This window comes from Bemisia tabaci, chromosome 8 (assembly GCF_918797505.1).
Source record: "Bemisia tabaci chromosome 8, PGI_BMITA_v3".
Taxonomy (NCBI): domain Eukaryota; kingdom Metazoa; phylum Arthropoda; class Insecta; order Hemiptera; family Aleyrodidae; genus Bemisia; species Bemisia tabaci.
The window spans coordinates 7,243,007-7,255,929 of NC_092800.1; the positions used below are offsets into that span (position 1 = coordinate 7,243,007).

General features: G+C 40.5%; 2 protein-coding genes across 2 annotated transcripts in view; both read right to left on the bottom strand.

Moving 5' to 3' along the window:
* The window catches only part of LOC109040924 (lamin-C), a gene marked incomplete at its 5' end in the record, with an annotated part of 34,940 nt that extends 29,439 nt beyond the window's left edge, over positions 1–5,501 (bottom strand). Inside the window, 1 exon segment of the mRNA XM_019057049.2 lies at positions 5,050–5,501. Within this exon segment, the coding sequence (XP_018912594.2) occupies positions 5,050–5,462 (413 nt within the window).
* A 1,319-nt stretch (positions 5,502–6,820) lies between these two features.
* LOC109040896 (facilitated trehalose transporter Tret1) lies at positions 6,821–9,721 on the bottom strand (the record flags this gene model as incomplete). Its single annotated transcript, XM_072303354.1, is given in 2 exon segments — positions 6,821–8,408; positions 9,375–9,721. Coding segments are annotated over 2 exon segments (1,049 nt in total), but the record flags the coding sequence as incomplete, so codon positions are not given.
* Between the last annotated feature and the right edge of the window lie 3,202 nt (positions 9,722–12,923).

Here is a 12,923-nt window from a genome sequence, read left to right on the forward strand (position 1 = left end):
GCACTTAATTTAATCGCAAATTGTAACGCCTGGATTAATAAATAAAAAGCATATCGATCGAATTCGTTAGGAAGATATACTTACAGATTCTCCAATATCATACTTAAGCAACTGGGTTTCGTTTCCAGGAAAAAAGAACTACCTATATTTTAGCGTTGCCAACTTTTGATCACTACTTATTTGTATTCTTATTCGGAAGCTATTTGATCAGTTTTTTTAGAAAATTTTACAGACTTTAACAACTTTAAGGGGCTAGTCAAAACTCAGCGTAATTCCGGACGGAAAAAAGCTGTTTTTTCTTGTGAAAATAAAACATTGTGTACTTATGTTGTTTTGTAACTTAAGAGTGAAGGTATGTTCCTTCGTCTGATATTATGTATACTGCTATGCTAAGGGATAACGCCGTATGGACCATTAGGTGTTGCCAAATTTCCTTTGATAAAACACGAATTTCCTGGTAAAATTATGAATATTTTTCTTCGAACTTTTCTGAAAATTTTGTTCGCAATTTTACCCAGAGTTCCTGAAAATTTCGAAGACAAGCATCCATAATTTTCCTCCAAAATAAACATTTTAACGGTGAAAAGTTAGCAACTCTCGAGTGTTCCTATGACGTTTTTCTTTAGCACGGCAGTATATATGGGCGCCTATCAATATTTTCCTAATCGTTTTTGCGGGTCACAACGCCGCGTCAAGTACCGAGGCGAGAAGACAATTTGGAGCAGGAGGTAATTTTTCGGCCCGACAGCAAGACCCATATACACATTTTCAAGGCCCCCGTCGAGGGAGGGCCGGCCGGCGCTGATTACCGATTACATCAAGTCGCGACGTTGCCAATCCGTCAGAAAAATCCTCGAATTCCTTAAAAAACCGCCGACGAATATCGACGCGAATGACAACGGTGTCCTCACGCTGCCACTCCGCGGTGAATCACGCAAGGCAGTAGTAAAATGACGTCACAGTTATTTCTACTCTAAGAGCACGCCTACGGTGACTGGGCCCCCTAGGAAGGGAGGGATAGGGGATGCGGGAGAGGGGGGCCCAGGGGGGGGGGGGGGCGCCGAGGAGTGAAGGACCCAAAACGTGGAGCAAGCCGGCCGGCCGGGCTTTTAACCGGCATGGAGCGATGATGCCAAACTGTGACGCAATTAATCATATTAATTAGTCTCTTTATTTACAGCTTTAGACCTCATCAGAAGCAGTGAAAACGGCTGGACACAATGCGTCTACCCCAGCCCTGAGACCAAAATACGCCTAGGACGCCACTGAACTATAGAATAATTAACTGAGTCAATAGCCTGGTGAAAATTTCGAGTGTAGTTCGATCCTTCACGAGTGTAGGATCGATTATGTGACTGTAAAAATAAACCTGGGGATTTGAGTCCGTACCTTTCGACATTGTAGGAATTACTAGATTTTTTTTAAGAGAACAGAGCCAACCAAAAACAACAATACAGAAAAGAAAAAAGGAACTCATCAATTTGACTCAACACCTAACCGCGCGTTCTCTGTTTTGTTTTTTTTTTTGTTTTTTTTTTTTTTGTTTTTTAAATTGATGGGTTTTGATAGGGGTTATTGCTGAGCTTCCGTGCCTATATTTACCTCCATTCTACAGGTAATAGAAAGATGGAATTTTGTAACTTTCTTACAATCATTCGGCCTACCAATTTACATCAATATTAGTAATGTTTTTAAGTGTATTTTTTTACTGCCCACTTAACTTTCATTTCATGTACCTAAAAATAATTACCAGAAAGAGGGATCAAGCTAAGGACCGAAATAAAAAAAAAAATAAAATTAGGTAGACAGGAGCAGAATTGCCTTCAGAGAGATCAGATTGCCAGTCCTTGGTTGTCAGCTCCCTTTACACGAAATAAGAAAAAAGACTGTGACATATTGTCAAAAGCTAGGGTTTGCAAACTGATTACGCGAATTTTTTTCTTGTTTTTCCTTCCCAGCATGGCAACCTGAATGGCAGATGCTGCAGACGAAAACTGTACGTATGAATGAACTTGATATTGAGAATTTCGCAACGCCCATCCGCTCTGGACTTCTCGCTGACCTACTTGATACAGTTCGTTCATTTTGGCTAACAATGTAAGAAAGTTTCTGAGAATTGCAGACTGAGTGTAAAAAGCGATTGTCTATCACACAGTGAACCTACGCATTTGACCTATTTTACTCAAATTTTTTTTTTTGAATTTTTTTGATTCTAGAACTGATTGTTCGGTTGTCGGGGAAAAAAAAACGTTTTTTTTAAGAAAAGAGACTATACATTTCTAGTTAATGAGCAATGAGCTAATTAAAATTGCATTTTATTGATGAATTTATGTTCCCTTTTACTTCAGGTTGCACTTTTCGTACCTATTACCAAGATGGTTTTTCCCCCTTTTCTACTCGATGGTAAAAGTCTAGATTTGCTGCATTTGTCAGAAGTCTCAAAAAAAATGGCAAGGGTCACTGTTACTCAATGAAGTTTAGGCATCCCAATTGTCAACTATAATGCAGCAAAACTAAGATTTGTTTAGAATTTTCAGAACTAGGTAATAGGCTGGTGTTATTGCCCTCTTATCAGATGTTACAGCACTTGTTTATTACCCTTAATCCTCAATGATTTGATTGAGATTATGATTCTTACTTATGTACTTCCCTGTTTTACTTGCTCTGATAAATAAAATAAATAGTTCACCGATTTGCAAAATTACTTGATGTGAAGTCCACCAGATGGGATGGATTTGAGGAGAATCCAATAATGATAATATCGTTTAAGATAATCACTTCCATTAAGTAATGATAAAATAGGGTTATACTTTAAAAACAAACAAAAAAATGGATAATTGTCTTGAAAAGGTATGATCAAATTTAGAAGTTAAGTGCTTAGGTAGCTCAAAAATAAAGTTAAAGATACCGCCATGAAAAACTTATCTATGAATCATTGATTTCAATTCTAGGAAATTTTTCCAGCTATACTAAGGACTCTTTTTTTCCTCTAATAAATTTCAAACTATAATAATCAAATCTTCAAACATGGATCTACTCTTCTTTGATTCAATTTTTGATAATCTGAACGAAAATTGCTATTCATCATTTAGGTATCAAGAAAGTGTTGATAAATGAAACTATTTACCACCTATAGAACTATGATTATGATTAATCATAATTTTTATCAATGTTAACATTTATTTTGTTTTACAGATAAACCTGCACTTTATACATGGAACTTCGAGAAAAGTGATTTAACTCAGGAAAAATTAATGAACTATACTAGCCTAGCAGCCTAGCTTAAAGTCTGAGTTTTGAACTTTTCTAAATATGCATTGATCAAAGCCTCACTTGAAGATCCCTTCCCTCCCCCTCCAGAAAAGAAAAACCAAAAAAACTATTGCGCACTAAGCACGTATTTTCTACGATGAGTTTTTCACCTCTTGGTAGTTTGCAAGTAAATAATCACACTGTACTTAGTGCAGTGATAATCAAAACGAAGTTACTTTGGACATAAAAATATTTTGGGATTGAGAAGTAAAAATAAGTTGATGAAATTCTTAATAGCATGGTAAATTTGACTTTTCTGGTTTTTCAAATTGCAGCTATCGTCAGAATTTCTCAAGGTGTATCACAAGGCAATTGTGGAATCATTTATCACCATGTTCTCTATTATTCAAAGATTAAATGATAGAAAAGACTGGGAGATGTAGATAAGTTCACGTTTAAGAACTGGCAGACTCAAATGATGGAGAACCACACTCAAATTTTCAGCATAGTTGAACAATTTGAATGGCATTCGGTGGAGCTTGCTCATCATTTGTTGATACTGAAGTCGATCAAGGTGGATGAAGAAAGGTGGTCACATCTTAGGTTGAGTCGCCAGTGTAGAGGAATGACCTGACCTAACCTAAGTAACTATGTGACGTCGAGAGGGTACAGGATGCGACCATCCCTGTTCATCCACCTCTGAAGTCAATCCCTGCTCGGCCCTCCGTGAACACCACTCAACAGGTTGCCACATGAATTCAGATGGCAAGATTGACAAGGATTGATAAAGACAAGATTTGGCTTAGGTCTCAACTTCCAATGAGCAAGTTAGAGGCATGTTTAGAATTTCGGATACCTAAGAAGTGACATTAGCTAACATTGAGGAAAATGAATTAGGATGAACGAGTCTAAAGTGACCGAACATTTCCAAGCCAGATGCAATTCAAGGAGTTAGAAAAAAGGTATAAGTTACATTGAAACGATCTATCTTACTATTATTGATGGTCCCTACTGGCTGTCCTCAACTTCTAATTTTACTTGTGTTGATTAGACTTTACTGTGCCATAAAAGGTACTTGATCATTGTGAAAAGCGGTCAGTTTGGTGTTTAGAGAGCATTTCTTAAGTAGTTTCCTAGATGCAGAAGAGACAATATTGTGCTTGGGTAGTAACCTAGTGTTGATCGACACCCAATGCTTCTATGAATAATTATTTAGCATTGACTGCTGCTATCAGACCCATTTCTATCAGCTTCCGTAAAGTTATGCTATTAGCAGAGGCAGAAATTCAGTTTTAGATGGAGTTTCAGGATATCATACTATCCTTAAAAAACTGGATAACATTTCTTCAATCACAGCTTTCGGAACTAATTAAAATACTTCTCAACTAAAATGCAGCAGTGACTTACAAGTGTCTGCTAACATTTGATAGGAGTTAAAGGATAGAAGATAGACTCGGTCCTTATCTATCTCAAAAGCGTGAGAGCATAAACAGACAGGAGAACACAGTATATTGGACGTTTAGTTAGTTCCCTGACTCCACATGCTCAATTAATGAATACCAGTAATTCCTTTTAATGATGTTTCCCCGTCAATGAGAATGCGGATTGTGAACAATTCACGGAGCCTTCGAATGCTAATGGTTTCTCAACCACCGCTGAGGGCAATCTCATGCGCAATGCCCTCATGCGATCTGGAACCAAAGCAAAATTTAGCCTGGTTACTCTTCCTGTTGATGATGGGAAAATAGATTATAGACTAGACAGCGTTGCTGTAAAATATCGTAGAGTGGAACTTACTCGGTTTGGAGGTAGTCATTTTCTTCGAACATCCGCCGCGTATCAATCTCCAACTTGGCCTTGTCCTTTGCCTCCTTGTCAAGGGCTGCTCGTGCAGCTTGAAGCTCATCTTCATAAAGTTTTTTAACGTCAGTCACTTCTCTGTTAAGCTTGGTTTCATAGGTGGTCACTTGCTTGGTTAGCTTGTTGTTATCAGATTCTAACCTTCGTACCCGCTCGATGTAGCAAGCCAGTCGATCGTTCAGATTTTGCAGATCGGCCTTTTCTTGACGTCGACTGTATTTTGCAGGGCTTAAAGGACTCCTTGGCCTTTCCCTTTCGTGGGAGGTGGAAGGTGTGGGATTTCTAGGAGTCGATGGAGTTTCAGGGGGCACAGAACCTTTCCTACCACGCGCGGATTTCATTTTGGACATCGAACTCACGAACTAACAATCGAGTAAAAACACTAAACACTATTCACAGGCACGAAATTAATAAGACACGATTGTATAACACTGATTTAAAAAGAACTCTACGAATTCCTGAATAAAATCAACCGGCTTCCTGCTAAAGACACATTCATGACTCACGCACACACATGTAAACTAGTTGCCGCCTACTGATTCCGACGTTTCAAGGTTTTTTTTCAACCGTCAACGAGAATTTTGTCGACAACGGAACGCGGGAGTGAATACAGTCTTTTGATTGGCTGATGGCTGAGTGTGGATCATATTACCAACAGTTCAGACCAATATTACACTAGCTTGTTCGTAATGGAACATGCAAATTGCAATTTTTTTCTTTCTTTTTTTAAGAGCAAATTAAATGCAAATAAATTGATACTGTGATTTACACTTTAATTATTTTTTGATGAATAGGGGATAAAGTTATATTCAACGAGGCTGCAGTGACAAACATGGAAGCTTAATCAGTGTAATTTGCACGAGTAACTCACTGCACGACGTTCAGTGGCGCGCTTCCTGTTACAAATTCAAATTTGCGGGCTTTGCTCCGATGCGCGCGCGCCTTAATTTCTTGAAAGGCATGATTTAGTTGTAATATAGCCTTTGAAAGACTCTCGATAATATTGCAGAAGTAAACAATAAACCGATTTTTTGCTATTTTCGTCCAATATTTCTATTTTTTTCCCTTTCATTCTTCTATCTAGGGTAGGCAGAGATGCCTCTCATTTTGTTGAAATATAAATTAATGGCTGAAGTCAGAAGATGTACGTGTATCTCCAGATGCGACGTTGCAAATCGCCGCTCATATTTTTTATTTTTGTAAAAGAAAGGTCATCAACATTTTTATGAAAATTCTCACAGAAATTGTCTATGCATTTTGTCCACTTATCCAAAAATATTCACACAGATATTTTTGTTAGTTTTTATGTACTTATTTGAAAAAAATGAAGCATTTGGAGATGCAATGGAGATTTTGAAACATTGCAACGGTCAAAGGTCTTATTCTCCTGCTGCAATCCTGCCATGGAAATGTTACCCCTACAAGAAAAATTCTTCCTCATGAAGAAAAAACCTTCAAGGAATGATATCAATTTGTTCTCCTTTAAAAAAAGTAACATAAAGGTGGAGATTTTCAGACACCGCAAACGAGTTATGTGATTGTCGATTTACACCGTCGATATATTTTGATTTGGTATTCTTGTATGGATTTTTCTTTTTGTTACGATTTTAGCCTGAGAAATCAGCATTCATTTTCATAAGGCAACATCTTACTCATACCATCATGAAATCAATTTTTATTTTAAAAAAATGATTATATTGTTTACATTTTTCATCCTCTCACATAAGTTACTTTACAAAATGTTTATATACAAAAGATCCGAGTAGTACTTACTTTACTTACCCGAAAATTATGCTTATAAGCAAAGGAACGACTATATTACACTTGATCATCTTTCAGCAACAGATCAAAAGGCAAGCCTTATAATTAAGCCGGGAATCGACAATTCTGTTTGCTGAACGACTGAAACTTGACGACTCATAAAAAATAATCAGATTCATCCAACTTGATGTTTTGACAATTATAGCACTCTTCTCCCGACATTCCTCAAGTTTTAACTATCAAAACACGATTCAACAACAAAGTTTAGAGACGGCATATTTTAGAGACCCCGCGTTGCTGTGTCCCTTTTGGTGTAAAAGTTACCTTTGACTGTCATCGCTTAAATTTTCCCAATGATGACTGATGACCAGAAAGTTGAGCAATTTGTTGATAACATTCTTACCAAATTTGCAAAAACTCGCCTAGAAAAGTGCTCACTCCGACATCCACCAAGCCATCATTAAGTAAATGTTTTTCAGTTTATCGCTCAACTGACCCCGGTTGCTCTGGTTTGGTGAATATCATTGGACGAAAACAGATTACACCGCAGATTTACTGGGAAAAAAAGTATCTTGGATCCAGAGTCCAGACTCTTAAAAAATTTAACAAGAAAAAACCCTCTTGTATCAATCGGATTTTTGCTAAAATAAATAAGAAATCCGCTTGAATTAAGAGGCTTGCCTCTCGATTCAAGTAAAAATCTGATTGGATCAAGACTATTTTTCCTTTTCAAATTTTTTAAGGATCTTGACTCTGAATCTAGGAGACGACTTTTTTCCCAGTATTGATAGTGCGGGGTCTGTGAAACATACTGTCTCCGACAAAGTCCCATTCTATTTCCTGGCACTCGCGGTTTCGATCACCGACCCAACCGGGACGATCTCCGCATCCCTCTTCTTCCTGGTCTCGATGGCGAAGAAGTGCGTGAAGGCGGCGCAGCCGAAAGCGCTCATCGAGAAGAAGACGTACATCATGAAGATGCCGAACTGGACGCCGACGTAGAAATACGCCTTGTTGATCACGAACGTCACGAACGACGCCACTATCACGGACGCCGCCGACGCCTGCCCAACGACGTTAATCGGGAACAACTGGGACAGATACACGGTCGGCACAACGCCGACACCTATACTGAAGACAAAGGCCTCCAGGACGAAGAACAAATACGGGACCCAGAAGAACCCGGCGACCGCGGCTTTGCCGTTCGTCCTGTCGCACCAGTAATACACGGCGATGACGGAGGTGCAGAACCCGCAGCCGATGGAGGAGGAGATGAGTAAGGGCTTCGTCCCGATGCGGTCGATGAAGAGGGCGATGAGGGCGCTGGAGATGAAGAGGGCCACCACGAAGGAGATCATCCCGGTTTGGGGGGTGATGAACGGGTGGCCCTTCGGGAGGGTGATGGAGCCGTAGCCGATGATGGTGTTCAGCCCGATCATCCGCTGGAGGATGAAGAGTCCCAGGACGATGAACAAGGCTTGGCGGTTTGACGGTTTCATTATGAGGCCGCGGAACCCGCTGTCTTCGCCCATGACCTGGAATAATGGTAAGTTTTGATCAGAGACAAGAGACCCTCAACTGGTCTCTTGGCGATAGGTGGAAGCTTTTACATTCGGGGATTCGACAGTGCCATATGGACAATTATAAGGGAGGAACAGTCATCGCCCTAATTTCGCCTGTTGACCTACCTACATGGTGGATGATGAGCTTCGGGTGACGTCATGGGCCAAACAAGTTTCCCAAACTTCGGCCATTTCCGGCTTGTTTGCAGAACGAAACTGCCAACACTTTGTTGAGCATCAACCATGTAGGTAGGTCAACAGTAGAATGCTGAAGTCCCGAAAGTAAACGCTTCCACCATGGCCAAGATTCTAGTGGAGGGTCTTTTGCCTCTGGTTTTGATTGATCGAATTCTGAAATAAGGAACTATTATTTGGACGTATTTCTGTCAAACGGAACTATGTGCATCAAGACATGAGCCCTGGGACCGATAAGAATATATGCGTAACAGGGCTCACGTTATCATGCAAATAGTTCCGTTTGACAGAAAGGCGTCCATTTCTAGATCTTTTCAGAAACATCTTATGTGCTATCTATTTCCCCGTACAAATAAGTGCTTCTGTAGGTAAGCTAGGAATAGTAGTTCCCTATCCCGAAATAGAGAAATTGCAGGTGTCCAAAATAATTTGATGAATTTCATGTCTATGCGGAAACCATTGAATGAACCAAGGACGAGAATATCCTTAGTTTCTACATGAAACAATCATTGAAAGAGTTAAGACATAAGGACCTATCTACTAAGATACATGCGTTTTAATGGGAAATGCCGCCTGATGATGTCATTTATCATTATAATTTTTTATGTATTTTTGTTTCCTGGGAAACCACGAACGTTCCAGGCTTTATGTTTTGTTGTTTTTTAGCCTTGTTCATCCGTAATTCTTGTGTGTATTAGATAGCAATATATGTATTTCCAATTAAAAAAGTGAGGTCCAATTTACCTTCTCGATGGCGACTTTGATCATGGCGAGTTCCTTGTTGAGGACGGATGCGTTTTCGGTTTTGTCCTGATTCCGCAGCCATTTGAGCGACTGGAAGGCCTCTCTCTCCTTTTTGACGGCGCAATAGTAGTACGGGGTGTCGGGGATGTAGAAAAGGGAGAAGAAGAAGAGGAGCGAGAAGGTGAGTCCCATGTAGCTGATGGTAGTGTAGTTCATGTAGGGCGCCACGATTATCATGAGAAGCATCCCGGAGTAGAACATGAGTTTGAATATGGTGCTGAGCATGCCGTGAAGGCCCGTCTCGGCAATTTCGCCGCTGTACATCGGGGTAACAGTGAGACCTACACCTGAAATACAAGGGTCTTTTGAGGAATTTGAAATTCGATTATTCGTCCAGTTAAAACGAAATTCCCACACGAATTCCGACACGAATGGACTCGGTTGCAGAGATCGATCGTGTATATTTCAAGTTGTGCGATAAGTTTAAGTCGCCTTCAGACGTGCCTGATACGTTAGCTCTCCGACATGCATTTATAATTGCCTACCTAAAATATTGAAGGAGTTTTATGTCGTTGAAGACGCGCTCCTACAAGGGAAGATTTCCTTTGCTTCTGTCCCATGACCAAATTAATGGAGGTGAACCGAAGTTAATAATAAATCTAAAAATAGAATAAAAAATAATAACATTGATCGAATAATTAAATACATGTGATTTATAAAACATTTAAATCCATCGATGAAGATGATAGGTATAAAAAATATGAACATTACTACATATCTGCTGTGGTAAGGAAAAATACCGCATGAACATTCGAGTTGCCAAATTTCCTCTGATGAAACGTGTATTTTGGAAGGAAGTTATGCATATTTTTCCTCTGATATTTCAGATATTTTAGATTAAAGTGCGAACAATATTGTCTGAAAAATTGGAAGAAAAATACTAGCAAAGGACGACGGACCGGTCTTATGGGAAAAGTGGGCCCGGTTAAATCGGCTGGCGTTTTGATATGTTGTAGGTCTTAACCTACTGATCAAAAGTGTCAATGGGCATTTCTCCCTATCTCGAAGTTTTACCCCCCATTTTGGGGGTCAAAGTTGCCAATTCGGCGTATAATTGGCAGTTTTGACACCCGGGTTTATTGGTCGCCTATGAGATTCTTTGATGGTTTCTTGAGTCTTTTGTATCCTCTGAATAGGCGAGAGACCATCCGAACTCAAAAACTGACAATTTTGCCTTATGGGTAAGGGGGGGGGGGTGTTCACGCCACCGATTTCAGAGTCGGCGAGCCGTATTAAACCGATTCTTTCGCCATGTTTTGGAGAATTTTTTATGCAAATGATTGCGACTGCATCTTGAAAGGTCGACTAAGATGCAGCTCAGAATATACCCCCGGGCGGGGGGGGGGGGGGGGGGGGTGCGACCGAACTCGAGCAGCGTAACTGGCTTGCGCGGGTCGGATCAAACCGATCCTTCTATTATGTTTTGGAGAACTTTTTTGCAAGCGACTCAGGCTGCTTCTTGAAAGGTCTACTAAGATGCAGCTCAAAATATACCGCCGCCCCCCCGGGGGGGGGGGGGGGAGGCGAAAACTGGGCCAAAAAGCCGACCGAACTCGGGCAGCGAAAGTTGCCCGAGTTTGATTGTTGATCGGTTGATGAGTTGATAGGTTGACCGATGATTTTGTCATGTTTTGGAGTTTTTTTTTTTTATCCCAATGAAACAGACTGCATTTCGGAAGGTCGACTGAGATGGAGCACGGAATATGCTGTATGAGAAAGGAGGCTTCTCAATCCGTACCCTCCCTCGCAATAGGATCTCTCAGCATAGGTCAGTGTGGCACTGACACTAGTAGAGTGACACTTTTGAATGTGGCTAGGACGATTAAAACTTCATACCGTTTAACGCATCATTCAATTTTCAGCATATCCTGATGCATTTCAGAATTTCGACGAGGGGAGGGGTTATTTGCTTTTGAAAAGAAAAAAAATTAAAAAGAAGAAGTACATGACCTTGTTTTTTTCTTAGATTTTCTGATTACGTAAAAAAATCTCAGCGAACTCGCCTCACTTTCTGCACTGAGAGCTTCCAGGATTTGATCCATTACTTATGCAGCTCCAGTAGAAAGAATGAAAAACCCAGAACTCGTCAAATACCTTCAGAACTGATTGCATTGCATATATTGCCTTTTTGCGAATGCTTTGCTTTCTTCCTTGCCTTTCTTGACATTCTACAAAACTGTTTAATGCTCGATAATAATGTGCGATTTCATTTAAAAAATCACCTAGATGATATATTTCTGAAATCAACCGACGTTATATACGTCTCAGCCGTAGGAATCATCTGCACCATTAGCTTTTTGCTTATAGAAATATTGGGCTCAGTTGGAAATGCGTGTCAGCTAAAACGACCCTCGGCATTATGTATGAGTGATGGTGGTGGTAAAAAATGCCACTATACTAGTGTCAGTGCCACACTGACCTATGCTGAGAGATCCTATTGCGAGGGAGGATGCGGATTGAGAAACCTCCTTTCTCATACAGCATATTCCGTGCTCCATCTCAGTTGACACTTCGAAATGCAGTCTGTTTCATTGGGATGGAAAAAAAACTCCAAAACATGACAAAATCATCGGTTTGATGCAACTCGCGAGAGCTAGTTTCGCTGCCCGAGTTCAGTCGGCTTTTCGGCCCAGTTTTCGCCTCCCCCCCCCCCCGGGGGGGGGGGCGGCGGTATATTTTGAGCTGCATCTTAGTAGACCTTTCAAGAAGCAGCCTGAGTCGCTTGCAAAAAAGTTCTCCAAAACATAATAGAAGGATCGGTTTGATCCGACCCGCGCAAGCCAGTTACGCTGCTCGAGTTCGGTCGCACCCCCCCCCCCCCCCCCCCGCCCGGGGGTATATTCTGAGCTGCATCTTAGTCGACCTTTCAAGATGCAGTCGCAATCATTTGCATAAAAAATTCTCCAAAACATGGCGAAAGAATCGGTTTAATACGGCTCGCCGACTCTGAAATCGGTGGCGTGAACACCCCCCCCCCCCCTTACCCATAAGGCAAAATTGTCAGTTTTTGAGTTCGGATGGTCTCTAGCCTATTCAGAGGATACAAAAGACTCAAGAAACCATCAAAGAATCTCATAGGCGACCAATAAACCCGGGTGTCAAAACTGCCAATTATACGCCGAATTGGCAACTTTGACCCCCAAAATGGGGGGTAAAACTTCGAGATAGGGAGAAATGCCCAGTGAACACTTTTGTTCAGTAGGTTAAGACCTACAACATATCAAAACGCCAGCCGATTTAACCGGGCCCACTTTTCCCATAAGACCGGTCCGTCGTCCTTTCCCGGTAAATTAGTATTTTATCAAAGTAAATTTGGCAACATCTGAAGGTTCATACGACGTTTTTCCTTAGCAAGGCAGATATGGTAAACTTTTGATCTATTTGGGTTTTATTTTTTAATTAAATAGTTTAGTAATTTAAGTTGACATTTTGTTTTAATTTCTGGATTTTTATATTTTTCGCAATTAAAAGTTATTAATTTTATTTGGT